The sequence below is a fragment of the Chlorocebus sabaeus genome, chromosome 9, assembly GCF_047675955.1.
Source record: "Chlorocebus sabaeus isolate Y175 chromosome 9, mChlSab1.0.hap1, whole genome shotgun sequence".
Lineage (NCBI taxonomy): Eukaryota > Metazoa > Chordata > Mammalia > Primates > Cercopithecidae > Chlorocebus > Chlorocebus sabaeus.
Window position 1 is genome coordinate 48,638,617 of NC_132912.1, and position 16,104 is coordinate 48,654,720.

Sequence of the window (16,104 nt, forward strand, 5' to 3'; positions counted from 1 at the left end):
GGAAACATACTTACCAGTTTATTATAAAGGGTATTATAAAGGAGACACATGAAGAGATGCATACGGCAAGTTATAGGGGAAGGAGCATGGAGCTTCCAGCCCTCCCAGGGCACATCTGCCTCCAAACACTTCCATACATTCAGCTTTCTGGAAGGTCTCTGATCCCAGTCCTTCTGGGTTCTTAAACAGCTTTACTACATAGGCATGAATGAAAAAATCTGTGGCCATTGGTAATCGATATAACCTTCAACTCCTCTCACCTCTAGGAGGTTGAGGGGTGGAGCTGAAAGTCCCAACACCCTAATCATGCCTTGTTCTTTTTTGTGACCAGCTCCTATCCTGAAGCTACCTAGGGACTGCCAGCCGTCACTCAATTATTAGCATACAAAGACATCACTTTGGAGATTCTAAACATTTTATGAGTTATATGCCACAAAACAGTGTTGAAGACCAAACATATATTTCAAAATATAATATCCATGGTTTTGATTTCTGTAATTTCAGTTACTCATGGTCAACCATAGTCCAAAAATATTAAATGGGGAATTCCAGAAATATATAAATCGTAAGTTCTAAATAAGGTGTCATTCTAAGGAGTATGATGAAATATTAAGACATGCTGTTCCATCTCACCCAGGTCATGAATCATCCCTTTGTATAAGCTAACTGCCCATTAGTCATCAAAATGGTCTGTCATCAAAATCCCAACCATCAACATTATCATGGCTCAATGATCCAGGGTCACGTGGATATGTAGTCAGATAGCCAGAAATAATTAGTAGCCTACCACCACATGACAGCTCCTACCTCATTCACCTGACTTCATCTCATCACACAGGCATTATATCATCTCACAATCGTCACACGAATAAGAAGGGTGAGTACAATACAAGACACTTTGAGAGACTACATTCACCTAACTTTGAATACAGTATGTTGTTATTGTTTTATTATGACTTATTGTTAATCTCTCACTGTGCCTAATTTATGAATTAAACTTTATCATAAATATGCACATACTTAAAAAAACATGGATGTATAGGGTTCCATACTATCCACAGTTTCAGACATCCAGTGGGTGTCTTAGAAAATACACCCCATGGATAAGGGTGAATTACTGTACGTGTGTATGTCTGTGTGTGTGTGTGTGTGTGAGAGAGAGAGAGAGAGAGAGAGAAAGATAGAGAGAGAGAGAGAATACAGATCTCCACTCTCCACAAAAAGCACATAAAAAAGACAGCACTTTTCCTCATACAAGACCCTTAGGTTTTGACAATTCTGGAAAAATGCTGGCACGCATACTCCCCAGTCTAGACAATTTTCCAGACCCTGGGTATGTTGACTGCTTCAGTTGCAAAGCGTTAGGTAGGATCTTGGGAGATTTCTTCTTGGACACCAGAAATATTAACCACATCAACAGTGTACCTAACAACTCTAAAATAATTCTTTTGAGCAGATTATCACTGCAGAACTTGTAAGTTAACTCCAATTGACTTTTCAGTAATCGCACTGCTTGAAATTCTCACATTTAAAAGAAATTTGCAACATCATTTTCTCTCACTCCTCTCCTACTTTTCATTAGCCACTGTTCGGTCTCCTTTGTGAAGTCCTTTGACTCTGTGAAATGTTGATATTTCCAGGGTTTTGTCAATGGCTTTCCTCTTATTCTACATCTTCTGCATCATGGACATATTCATTGAGATCTATGGCTTTGTCAAAAAATTATAATAAAATTATTCTAAGCCTGCATCTCCAACCAGAGTTCTATCTCCAGCTAGAAATACCTATAATAATCCAATTACCTACTGAAAATATCCCACATAAATGTTTCATTGAACTCAATATGTGAAGAAAATTGTTGGTCTATCCCATGATTGTTTGCACTTTTCTGTTGACCTGACAATTTCTGACTCCTTCCCCATGAGCATTCCCCACGTGGAAACTTATGAATGACCTGAGATTTTTTCTCTCCCCTAGCTTTTTAAACTCAATAATCAGTAAATCATATTAACTGTACCTCTTTTCTGCATTTGCTTTATCTTTCCATTCCCACTGGAAATACAAACTTATTTATTTTATATTTATATTTCCTAGTTAGACATGGCCCCTTAACTGATGGCTTTCACAGGGAAAAAGAAACCCTACCTGTAGGGGATCGGACAAAGTGGTTAGAAAAATTATAAAGATAGTTATAGGAAATAGACACGAACCTTCTTGGAAGGCCGGTGGGGTTGCATAGCTTCAGTAAATGATTTGGCTGAAAGTAGCCTAATCCTCTTTACTTTGAGTTGATAGCAATATAGCAAACATCTAGGGAACGTGGCAGAGTTTATTCAAATAGCTTGTTTACTCACGTGGTCCTAAGACCAAACTTTGATCATCCGAGGGTGCATGATTGCTCTGTACTGGGGGTCAGCAATGTTAATTACACTCTAGTGGTGTTTACTCGAGATCTTTGTCATTTACTCTGTACTAAATAATGCGAACTCTGCCACCTCATCGAGGCCAACAATGCAGACTCACGCAGCAGAGCCCCTGAGTCGCACTGACAGGCAAAATATCTATTTCAGTGTAGGTCTCTCATCCCTTGCTAGGTCAGGTTCCACAGGATGGAACCCGCAGGTGGTGCCCCGCAAGATGAATGCTGCAAAAGGATCACGACGGACCACTCAAAAATGAAGGTGAAAAGGACTTCGCAGTAAGTGAGTCAGTAAGTCATTGGTGCCCACTCGGGATTTCCAAGTTCGGGGAGAATTGTTCAGGCTAGGGTTTCATCATGGGACAACAATTATCAGCAGAAACAGTATATAAAAGTATTGAAAAAGCTGCTTAAAGTTAGTGGAGCCTCGGTATCGCAGGCTCAATTAAGGGACCTAATGCAAACTGTTGTATTCCATAACCCATGGTTATGGAATTCCAAATTCAGCTCAACAAATGGTTTTTAGACAAAGTTTTAATGGAGTACAATCATGCCTATTTCCTCACACACTATCTATGACTGCTTTCATGCTACAATAGCAGAGTTGGAAAGCTGTGATAGAGACCACATCACCTAACATATTTCCTGTTTGGCCCTTTACAGGAGAAGTTTGCAAATCTCTGGTTTGTACCATGACCAGAATGCCCTAATACTTTAATCTAATCTTGGGACTCCGCTGCTCAAACAACTCCAATGAATGCCTGCAGAAAACATTGCTGGCTTCCTACACATAACCATTATTTATTCTTTCTTGCTACAGAAACACAAGTTAATTTATATATTTATTATCCCATTACTCCCATCTCATCTACAAAACGAGAAATGATTCTAAGCTAATCACACTAATCACATTTGCTTTTCTAGTGACTGGTACAAATGAGTATTTGTACTTGGGATGTTGATGCAGGAGAAAGACTTGAGTCTGGGAGGCAGAGGTGGTAGTGAGCTGAGATCACGCCATTGCACTCCAGCAGGAGCGAAAGAGTGAAACTCTGTCTCCAAAAAGATAAATATTTAAAATGTATTCCTGTATGTTAAATATTTTCACTTTAATTTTTAACATTAATTGAAGCAGTAAATACTCCCACTTCAATAAAAGCTCTCTGATACAAGCTGTCATTTAATGTTGACTTTTAGTGGCTATGAAAGACAGCCTAATTAAATGCTTTTAGAGTTAAAATGACAAACTATGAGGCCTTAAATCAAAGTGGAGCTAATTGTATTAAGTACAACTAAAACACATGATAAGTAAACAAAAAAGGAATTTCCAATATAATATGTACAGTACAGTAAGATAAGAAAACAAATTCTACATATAGTCTATAACTGCACACATATGTTGAGAATTTTTGTTTTTTTGTTTGCTTTTTGAGATGGAGTCTCACTCTGTCACTTAGGCTAAAGTGGCACAACCTCAGCTCACTGTAACTTCTGCCTCCTAGGTTCAAGAGATTCTCCTGCCTCAGCCTCCAGAGTAGCCCAGATTACAGGCACCCACCACCACAACTGGCTATTTTTTGTTATTGTTAGTAGAGATGGGGATTCACTATGTTGACCAGGCTGGTCTGGGACTCCTGACCTTAAGTTACTTGCCTGCCTTGGTCTCCCAAAATGCTAGGATTACAGGCATGTGCCACTGTGCACAGCCTGTTGTAAAATGTTTTAAACATGCATGGAAATGACAACAAAAACTAATTCAGGCTGTTTTGTACCTCTAGGCAATTAATTACAGTAGCATAAAGAGACACCAAGGCCAAATGCTTTGGAGTCACTCTTCTAAAACACTGTGTAGCAAAGAGTCATCAAGGAATGATTGCTTGACTTACTTTTTAATATTATAAGTCACACTCACACACACATTCAGTCAGCTAATTAAAAAGAAAAAAAACTGATTTTCTTTAGATTCTCAGAGTAACAACACCACAACTGTCATGTCAGCAAGTGAAATTTTCCTCTAGGTAAATAGCAGAATTCCAATCAGTATTTGAACCACTGCAAATATTTGACAGTCTCAAATTTCACCTGCCTTAAAACCAAGCACATACAGAAATTGCAAGTTGGAAACTTTATACTATCAGGACATTAAAGTAGAACCACATGAAGTAAAGCGGATTTTTTTTTTTTAAATCTCTAAATCTTATGCTTGTAAATGGCATTTTTTCAAACATAAATACTAACATTGGCATTATTTGTATCAAATTTTCCCATCAAATTTTGAAAAGAAAACAACATTGGGAATATAAGGCTCTCAGCATTTCAAATATTTTAATATTCTTCTTTCCAGAGTAAAATTAAAATTACAAAATTTACCTGCTTTGAATGTTTGTATATGCTTCATTTCTAAGGCTTTATTTGGAATAGAAACTTTCATTCCACAAGTAGGCTAAATGGGTTTGGAAACAAAATAATTAATATATAATGTATACTTCATAAAATATGTAGTTAATACTCAAGATAAAAATATAAAAGGTATTACCTTCAGAAGACCATCTTTATGAGGAGACTCTAAAAGAAAAGGGACGTATATAATTGATTATATGCAAGCCTGTCAAAGCCTACCAAACATTCATACAGTGTGAATATGAAGATGAATCCTCATGCTTGGATTGAAAAGAGATTACACTAGGTTTCAGGGTCTTTTGGGTGATTGTATTTGTTAACATGCCTACTTGACAGAAATATACCTAAGAAAATTTCAAAAATATATTTCACCAAACATGCTGTGAAGATTTCAACAGTGAAAATATATTTAAAGTGACAATAACTAAAGCACAAAAATCCTAATAGAAGTAAGAGTAAGCTGCTGTATAAGGAAAGAAGTTGTATTCAATAAGATGACCAAGTCATGCCCCCACCACCCCCCAACAAAAATAAATACCCAAGATAATGGTAGAATGCAATATTTTATTGTTAAGGAAACACATCAGAATCACTTATGTCAATATACTACATGTAGCTATTATGTTCTTCAATTTGTCCTGTAATTTAGGAATTGCAAAGCTGTGATGAGAGTTCAAAGGTACAATTTACTTATCATTACAGAGAATGTTCTAAATTTATCAGCATATCTACATATAGAATAAAAGTTAATAAACATATTCATTTTTGTACCTCTGTGAAATACAAGTATTTTTACATTGATGGGGTTCTCTAGCTTAGTTCTCTTAAAATTTCCTGATCCACTTATACAAAAAGGTTCAAGCACACCCATCAACAAACCAATATAGGCCAGGTGCAGTGGCTCATGTCTGTAACTCCAGCACTTTGGAAGGCTGAGGAGGGCGGATCTCTTGAGGCCAGGAGTTCCAAACCAGCCTGGATAAAATAGCGAAACGCAGTCTCCACTAAAAATACAAAAATTAGCCAGGTATGGTGGCACATGCCTGTATTCCCAGCTACATGGGAGTCTGAGGTACGAGAATCACTTGAACCCAGGAGGCGGAGGTTGCACTGAGCCAAGATCATGACACTGCACGCCAGCCTGGATGACAGAGCAAGATACTGTCTCAATAAAAGAAAAAAAAAGAAATCTAATATGAAAGTATCAAAAACTAGAAGTAAACTTCCAGAGGCTTTTTACATATCATTAACCTGTGTATTTCAATGTTAGAATAATGGTTATTGAAAATAACAGTTTTAGTGTTCAAGGAATGTATATTACAATTGTTTTGTTTCTAAAACTAATTCTATCTGTTCTACCATGTGAGTTGTTAAACTACTGTTATGAAAAAATTCTTATAGAAAAAAAGCCTCAAGAAAAAGTAGACATCTCTTTGATATAGAAATATATCTCATTTCATCAAATAATATGAATAAAACATGTTTAATCTCTCATTTTTCCCTACTTTTTTTTTTCAGTATGACACACTTTAGTACATTTAGAAATACCAACTACATATGTGGTTTTCTTTGAGAGATAATTGATCAATAATTAAGACACTCAGGGATATAAACTCTCTAAAACACACAAAATTTATGTCTACCCATTTGAACGCTAAATATGCATGACCATATTGCATGTATGTGTTTTAGAAAAAAAGTGCTTAAAATTGTATTCAATACACTTTAAATAAAAACCTGCTTTAATTACAATGAGGAGGTCCTTCTTGATTCATTAATATCTTTAAAATTTACTTCTGAAGCAGTGAAGAAAACTTAGAAATTCATATATAAGAAATGATACCATTAATTCATCTGCTTGTTTTAGGTAAAAATTTGATAAATGTACATCCTCACTAAGTGCAAAGAAAGCAGAGTGTCATGAGACAGGAAATGAATATGTAACCAAAATATTTTCCCTTATAAAGACAATAGCTGGCTTTAAACTTTCTAACACAAGATAAAAAAGCAAAACACGAAGAGATGAAACATTAAGGACTATCTCATCATCAAGGAACCATTTATCACTTGGCACTTAAGAATCCTATGTATGGTTGAAAACTGGTTTTAAATCGTGATCTGATTATCCCTGAAGTTCAAAATCCATGCAGAGGAACCAGGTAGGGAAATACTACCTTAGTTATTTTTTTGTTACTTTTATTTTTATAAAGGAATACATTGGAGTTTTTTAGAGTCAGGACAGGTCACATGGCATAGCTCTAAAGATTAGTGAGCCACATTTGTAATGGCAATTGAAATGTATGGCTGTACATACTTGTATTTTGAGTAATTCACTTTTAATTTCTAATATAGCATGAAGTAGGACATACACTTTAACCAAGGCTTGTTAACACCTGTAATTATATTTACGTTGCTTTTTAGTCACCATGAAGAGAGTCTAATTAAGTGGTGCAAAGTAAAAATGCACACTATGAATTTTTTTTCTTTTTTTTTAGATGGAGTCTTGCCCTGTGGCCCAGGCTGGAGTGCAGTACTACAGTCTGGGCTCACTGCAAGCCATGCCTCCTGGGTTCACGCCATTCTTCTGCCTCAGCCTCCTGAATAGTTGGGACTACAGGTGCCCACCACCACGCCCGGCTAATTTTTTGTATTTTTACTAGAGATGGGGTTTCACCATGTTAGCCAGGATGGTCTCAATCTCCTGACCTCGTGATCCGCCCACCTCAGCCTCCCAATGTGCTGGGGTTACAGGGTCAGCCAACGCGCACAGCCTGAAATCTTAAAATAAATGAAAAATGAGCTAATCGCTGAACAAAAAAATAAAAAGTTGCTATAGAATGACAAGAACATTGTACAACCATTTATATATGATTTTTGCAAAAAGTGTTAATACCAATATGTATATGCTCAGTGATGAGGAGAGAAGTGATCTTGAATCAGAGGAGCAAATCATGACACTGAGGAAATAAATGCAAAGGCTGAATGTTGAATGCTCCACAAGGTGTCTTTAATGCAATACATTATAATAATTTATATCGCCAGGCGCGGTGGCTCAAGCCTGTAATCCCAGCACTTTGGGAGGGCGAGGTGGGAGGATCACGAGGTCAGGAGATCGAGACCATCCTGGCTAACCCGGTGAAACCCCGTCTCTACTAAAAAATACAAAAAACTAGCTGGGCGAGGTGGCAGGAGCCTGTAGTCCCAGCTACTCGGGAGGCTGAGGCAGGAGAATGGTGTAAACCCGGGAGGCGGAGCTTGCAGTGAGCCTAGATCCAGCCACTGCACTCCAGCCTGGGCGACAGAGCAAGACTCCATCTCAAAAATAATAATAATAATAATAATAATAATAATAATAATAGTAATAGTAATAGTAAAATTTATATCATTACATTACAAACATTCATCATGTTCTTTAATATGTCCTGTCATTGAGAAAGTACAATTTGAATGAGAGTTCAGCTGAATGTAGAATTAACATCTCATCAGTGAAAATGTTATGAATTAATCAGCTTAGATATATACTTAGGGCATAATACTAAATATAAATATTCATTGATTTTCATACCCATATGGTATAATAGTATGCCAACATTTTTGTAATTTCTAGCTTAGCCATCTCAGTATTTCTTGATCCACTCATGGAGGAAAATGCACAAACCTCATCAAGAATAGCAAATTTAATAAGCTTTCAATATTGATATATTTGTTTTTAATTTATTTGCAACAGACTTATTAAATATTAATAACATTTTCTATGTAAAAATCAGCATAATACCTATGAATAACAATAACTTAAGTATTCAAGTCATAAATTCAGAATTTTATGGTTTCTTAAATTAGTCTGGTTTGGTGTATCATGTTATTCTCTAATGAATTTTTATAAAATGGTAATTTTACCAACACAATTTGCTTCCTTAAAAATAAAGCCAAGCCAACGTTCTTACATTCAAGCATCGCTTATTCAAATTGCAAATATCAACAAAATATATACATATATATATTTGATGCCTCATATTAATAAAGAAAATTAATGAGACACTGAGGTTTAGTCCAATTCTACTAACCCTCATGATTCCAGTCGTCTCCGGCGTACCAACACTCTAACATTCTGCAGTAAAAATATTCTAAATGCTTCTGAAGTGAGTTCACTCAATTTTCCTTCATAGAAAATCCAAAATAATCTAGCTGACTTCTCTCTTGTCCCCTGCTTCCTGTCTCACAATCTCTCCTCTTTAGTAAAAATAATCTCTAGACCTGTGCTCTTGATTCTTCCCATTCAACACCTGTTAAACTTCTTTTCCCCACTCTTTCCTTTCTCTTTGTTTAGTGGTAATATCTTCCTTCTATAATTTCTATTGTGTTACCCCTTCCTTCTTCACCTCTGGCTCAAAACATACTCAAAAATAAGATCAACATAATCCTTTCCCCTGACCCTTTTCCATTGCAACCTTCTACTCAATTGCTCCTCTTCCACATTTTCCCCAAGAATGGCCTCTCCTCTTGCTACTCAGAGCAAGGTCCAAGGACCACCAGCATCAGCATCGCCTGAGAACTTACTAAAAATGCAGAATCCCAAGTTGGCTGAATCACAGTGTGAATTGTTAACAAGGTTTCCAGCTGATTTTGTATGAAAACTTCTGGTATATACGGATTGTACATGACAAATTATATACATATGTGGCTGTGCACATAGGCTTACTCTCACCTACTGCAAATAGAACACAGTTCTCCATGGTCAAGTGCTTCCGTCCCTAATGGCTTCCCACCAGTGAGAAATACAGGAAGAATCAGAATACCTTTGCTGTAATTCTCTGGTAAATTTTGGTACTAGAAGGTCACTTTTTATTCTTCCCAAATTTCTAACCATACCCAATCTCTTTGTAAATAATTATTTCATTTTATCATCCTCCATTATATAAACATGCTTCCTGTTCCTTCATGTACTCTCTGTACACTCTGTCTCTCTCAGTCTTCATTTCCTCTTTTACTACTTTCTTCCTTCTTATTTTCTTATTTTCCTCAGGTCTTGGAATATCTTGAATTCAAACTAGTAATTCAGCTCCGTTTCAGCACTCTCAATATAGTCTGTTGTCAACACTTGATAAGACGTATAACTTATCGCCATTTCACTTCTCTTTTTCTCCACACTTTGCATTTAGAAGATAATTCTCTTTTGCTATTAGAGGATATTCTTCCTCATCAGTTTAGAGAAATATTTGGTCAAATGGCTTTTAAGTAAAAAATGGTTCTTACCTTCTAATTTTTCACTTATCGTATGGAATTCTTTTTGAGGTGTAGCCTTGGGTAAACAGACATCCTTCTGTGAAACAGTCTCACGGTCACTCTGTTAAAAGTAATACCAATAAATAATTTAAATGGAAAAATCGTAATAATGAAGAGTATCAACATTTTCTAATTCAAATCTTTTTTAAAAACACAGTTTTCTGCTTCACAAGCAATTCAATTTTAGAGCAGATATGTATAAAGAACCAAAACATTTTGATAGAAAACCTCACGTAATACGGTCTACATCAAGCTTATCTTTACGTTCATGTGGCCATTAACTTGGTTACTGAGCAGGAAAAACACATCACATTCATGAAAAAATTCACTCATGCATATTTCAAAAATTATCTCTTAAAAATATCTAACTTATCAGCAATATGTTCTCGACAAAATTTATGCTGACAGGAAGTGCTTGAATAGAATGTAAATGCAGTAAGAAAAATAATTATGTCATGTCTAAATCAAAGCAAACAATATTAAAGTCTTTTTGTCTCATGACAAATCAGATAAAATCTACCTGTCTATTCACTTCCACCCTTTGCTGTTACCACCAGGCAGCAGCTGCTTGTTTGTAAGAGGTCAGATCCTTTCTATGTCTTTCCATAGTTGTGACCTTAAAGTACATCACTATTATTTGACACTCAACCTGAGGCAACTTGACTGCCACAGAGGACCTCAAGGAGTTCTATTTGTGAAAATAATTTATATTTTTAAAAGAATACTCAACCAATACTCTTGTTATTATAGTCCCACAAGGTTTCCTATTCCTCAGACTTTTCCTTCTCCTGAAATGTTCCCTCAGCTCTATACTGAACAATAAAGATACGTCAATACATTCAAGTCTCAGCCATTAACTTTTCTGGCCCCAACTTTTACAATACGGCTGTTTAAACTGTCTCTCTATGATGCCAGTTAGAACTTCTGTACATCTAAATATACCACAGAATCATATATTTGCCCATAACTGGACTCAGTGTCATTCTTTTGTTTTTAGACAAACATACTTCAGATCCCATGTGAACTTCTAGTGACTTCTAAGCCTTATTTTTTACACTATACCACACTGGCTTCTTAAATTAATCCTACAAATAAGCAGAATTTCACTATGAAGCAGTAATCTACCTAGCACATAGATTCTCTATTCAGTGTACTCTGAAAAATATAAAAAACAATTTGGGGTGGACATACGCAGAGGTGAAAAAATAAAGCCTAAGCCTCTGATTTTGTGTTTTCATATCATGCAGTACTAATATTAAAACAAAAACTTTAATACTACATAGTACCTCTAAATCCCAAGAATTTTCTTCTTTGTCCTTTTGTTTGGATTCTGATGGGATCATCTGATCTATAAAAGGTTAATCACACATACATTCATGAGAACACTTCTCTACTATAAATTTTAAAAACATATACAAATCTACTTTCATTTGTGAGTCTGTGATATTTCCTCTGTAGCCCATATATTCTTTTTTTTTTTTTTTTTTTTGAGACAGAGTCTCGCTCAGTCACCCAGGTTGGAGTGCAGTGGTGTGATCTCAGCTCAATGCAATTCAAGCAATTCTCCTACCTCAGCCTCCCAAGTAGCTGGGATTATAGGCAAGGGGCCACATTGCCCCGCTAATTTTTCATATTTAGTAGAGACAGGTTTCACCATGTTAGTCGGGCTGGTCTCAAACTCCTGAGCTCAAGCAATCCATCTACCTTGGCCTCCCAAAGTGCTAGGATTACAGGAGTGAGCCACTGTGCCTGGACACTATCAAACTTTTTAAAGCTTTAATTCTTCACCTTGGATATAAAATGTCTGACACATGCTGAATACAGTAACAACATGACATAATAAGTAATAATTATAAGCTCCCAAAGGGGTTCTGGCACAGAGTAAGCACTAAATAAAGTAATAAATAATAAAAAGATGATAATAACAAGAAAAATGCTTAGTACCTTAGTAAAGTAGTAAATAATAAAAAATGACAATGATAATAACAAGGAAGATTCTTAGTGCCATAAAGATACCTGACAGTTGTTAAGTGGACAAGTGGATAAATGAATAAAAAATATTTTTTAGGAAATTCTGTTGGAAAAATGCAGAAATTCAATAGGGACACCTGTACTGTATTATGAGCACCTCAAAGACCCAAACAATGTGTATTCTATCTTTGTCTCTTGCAACTTGCAAAACCTAACTTATAGAGGTCCTTTGATAAATATATAATAAATAAGTGCTCATATAGTTCATATTGTACAATGCATTATGTCACATTTTTTGTTATTATGAAAAATTTTTGTAACTTTATTATAATTTGTTGAGCCTAGAGTTAAGCTATTTGAATATTTATAATGATAATATTTTGACTATTAGAAACACAGTATCTTGTTGTAACAAATTACTATTAACACACTAATTATCCAGCAGATAGAACAACATATCTTGTTCTAATGAAGTAAATATATCTTATTTGGTTTCAACTTAGGGGGAATGAAGTTGATAATAGTGAGACCTTGTTGGTACAAGACTATGTAACATAACCTGCGCTTCTCAACAAAAAAATTGCTTTTCTGACTTCTACATTCAGTAAGTATCTTTGAAAAATAATCTCCTATTGGTACAGAGGCACCCTGGCTAAGTTTTGTGATTCTTGTTGGTATTTGTTTATGGTGCCAGAAAAGTATTATTAAATTTCAAGTTCTAAAGATAGTTACTTTTTTAGTGACACAAGTCACTATGTCCCACAGTTGATCCTTGAATAAGGGTTTCACTGTAGGAGCCCACTAATAGACAGATTTTTCTTTTCCGTTGCCACTGCAAGATAGCAAGACAAATCTCTCCTCTGCCTCCTCCTTATCAGACTACTAACATGAAGGCAAATAAGAATGAAGACCTTTATGTATAATAATTCACTTCCACTCAATAGTGAATATATTTTTTCCTTCTTATAAAAGTTTCTTTCTTCCAGCTCACATATAAAATAGAAACTATGAATTAATTGACTGTTTATGCTTTCAGTGAGGCTCCAGATCAACAGTGGACTACTAGTAAAGTTTTGGAGGAGTCGAAAGAAACAGATTTTCATATGAAGCAGATTTTCAGCTACATGGGGGATCAGCACCCTAACTCTCATTGCTCAAGACTCAACTGTAATTAATTCTCATTTACTAAATCCAAACTATGTATTGTAAAAATTAAATAGAGCCCAGAAGTTCAATATCAGCCTGGGCAACATAAGGAGATCCTGTCTCTACAATAAATAAATAAATAAATAAATAAATAAATAAATAAATAAATAAATTTTTAAAACTGTGTTTCTTCATCGGTTATTGTGGGAGTTCAGTCAGGCTGGTGAAAAACATTTTAATATGAAGTTATAGGACATAGACACAAATCTTCTTAGAAGGCCAGAGGGTTTTGTAAAAGTCTCAAGATAAGGTTATGGCTGAAAGCAGCCTAATTCTTACCTTGAGTAAATAGCTTAAAGTGGGTACAAAGGAAGGTAGAGTAGTTTATCTAAATAGCTTATTTACTTATGTGGTCTTAAGACTAACTTTTGATCACCCATGGGCAGGATGGCTCTCCTGGGGTGGGGGGGGTGACCAGATTAATTACCCACAGGTGTGTGGACTCAAAGCCTTTGTCATTAAAACTTTGCTAATAAATGCCCACAGGGCCAGCTAGCCAGGACTGTGGCTGCTGACTCTTTACAGCACCTTCCTTGGTGTCTGTAATCAGCTCAGAACCCTTGCTGCTCTTTCACTGAATATGGGTGTCTGGGTATGTGTCTCAATCATCTGTAGGACGGACTGCCGCAGGTTATAATATTCAAATGTTACAGCTTTCTGTTATTAATTCCTACTTTTCATTATTAGATGTTCAATTCTTTGTGGCTTGTAATTCAGGGCATGTAAGCTACTTTATAATTTGTAATAAAATTTGTTTATAAATATATTAATTCATTAATATAGGAAGCAGATTTTCAGCTGCTTAAATTAAATTGGCTAACCTAAGCATCCCCTATTACTGAGTTCATCAATCACAACAAGGGTTATACATTTTATACCAAGCCTAAGTTGTTAGGACAATTGAGGAAACATACAATATACAAACTTAAAAATTGCATTACTTATGTATAGAAAAGTATTATATAGGATTTTAGGGACCAAAATTAAACAAATATTTTTTCAGATAATATTTTTTGAGATTATAAACTACCTACAATGAAATTATTAACTAATTCTGAATTATAAACTAAAAATTAAAGCTACATATATATACACACACACACACACGTACATATGTAAACACATGCTATTTACACATTGCTTTTTGAATTGCCTTTTTGTGATCAACACTTCCATAATCTTATGGTAGCACCACCAAGAGTAGTTTACTATCAGAAGTCGTACCTGGACCAGCATTTTTAGATAATTTTCGTATATATTCCAAAAGTTGTTGATGAATGCTAGGTATTAAAATGTAATAAATAAAATTACTATTTTAACACTGATATTATAAAAAACATTTACCAAATGTATTAAGTTCTTAGAGTATTTCAGACAATATCAGAGCTAATATCAGAACATTACTTATTCCATAGACTTTAAGTTTGTTAGCTCTATGAACTTATTAAGTTTCTAATTAAAGAAGAATTAAAGTAAGATGAAATAGTCATGAATTGAGGGCAGTATAACTCAGTAAATTAACTACAGTTAGCTTGGCTTAATGGAAAATGTCCCTAACTCAGAAAAAGTCCTAGCATGTTACCAATAGGTACTTTTTGTTGAACAAGCTGCTTCTCTTAGGCTCAATGTCTTCTAAAAATGAGGATTTTAGAGCCTCATTTCACTAGGTTATTATAAAGATTTAACAAGATAACATTTTTAAAATGCTCAAAGAAATAGTGAAGCAATGAAATAACTTGTTCTTGAATCTTATTGCTGAAACTATTTTAAAATTCCCAATAAAACCCAATGTGTTGGCCTGGTGTAGTGGCTCATGCCTGTGATGCAAGCACTTTGGGATACTGAGACAGGAGGATTGCTTGAGCCCAGAAGTTCAAGACCAGCCTGGGCAACAAGGGAAGACCATATCTCTACAAAAAATAAATTTAATTTTTTTAAAAAAGTGTTTCTTCATAGGTTATAATGTTCAAATGTTGCAGTTTTCTGTTATTAATTCCTACTTTTGGTTATCAGATGTTCTAGTCTCTGTGGCTTGTAATTCAAGGCATCTAAGCTATTTTATAATTTGTAATGAAATTTATTTATAAATGTATTAATTCATCAAATTGGATAACCTGATTATCCTCTATTACTGAGCTCATCAGTCACACCAAGGGCAGAAAACTAATAGATGTCAGCATCTGGCTTGGACTACTACTACTCTTTATCTACCTCCTTAAACCTGAACTAACAAATCTTTGTTAAAAATGAGGCTTAGTCACTATGTTCATTTCCAGCTGCTGTGGAAGACAAAACCCTACCACTGTTTTTTGTAAGTTCCACAAAGAAGATGCAAGTTGTTATTTTCTCATTTCTGAGATGCCTACTTACAACATATTTGCACAGAAGATCCTATGTGTTACTCACCACATCTCATTTCATACATCACCTTACATAAATATTTTTTGTATGAAAATCACAACTGCAATACTTGGTGTCACGCATTTTGCTTTGACTCACACCGTTTCCTTGGAGCTAGTTAGAAGGTAGTCAAATGTCTTTTTTGGGGACTGCAAGAAATATGCAACACTTCACAGATTTGTGTGCCATCCTTGTGCAGGGACCATGCTGATCTTCTCGACATTGTTTCAATTTTAGTATATGTACCACTGAAGCCAGAACAGATCCCAACTTTTACACATGAAGACTGATCAATGATGGATGAGGCTTAGCTCTGTTAAATCTAACTAACTTACTTGAGATAGAGTGAAGTCTATTGAATGGCTTCATGGTAATGCAGAATTTGAAAATATTTTAAAAACTCGAGATAGAGATGCAAGTAGCAT

General features: G+C 35.3%; 1 protein-coding gene and 1 non-coding gene across 2 annotated transcripts in view; both read right to left on the minus strand.

Moving 5' to 3' along the window:
- LOC103236371 (uncharacterized) overlaps window positions 1-16,104 on the minus strand; it is a 76,614-nt gene that overhangs the window by 51,125 nt on the left and 9,385 nt on the right. The window contains 5 exon segments of the mRNA XM_073019525.1: window positions 4,790-4,862; window positions 4,956-4,984; window positions 10,073-10,163; window positions 11,389-11,450; window positions 14,504-14,559. Coding sequence (XP_072875626.1) covers window positions 4,790-4,862; window positions 4,956-4,984; window positions 10,073-10,163; window positions 11,389-11,450; window positions 14,504-14,559 — 311 coding nt within the window.
- Window positions 15,834-15,940, minus strand: LOC119620017 (U6 spliceosomal RNA). Its single transcript, XR_005236416.1, has one exon. It is a non-coding gene; the product is annotated as a U6 spliceosomal RNA (small nuclear RNA).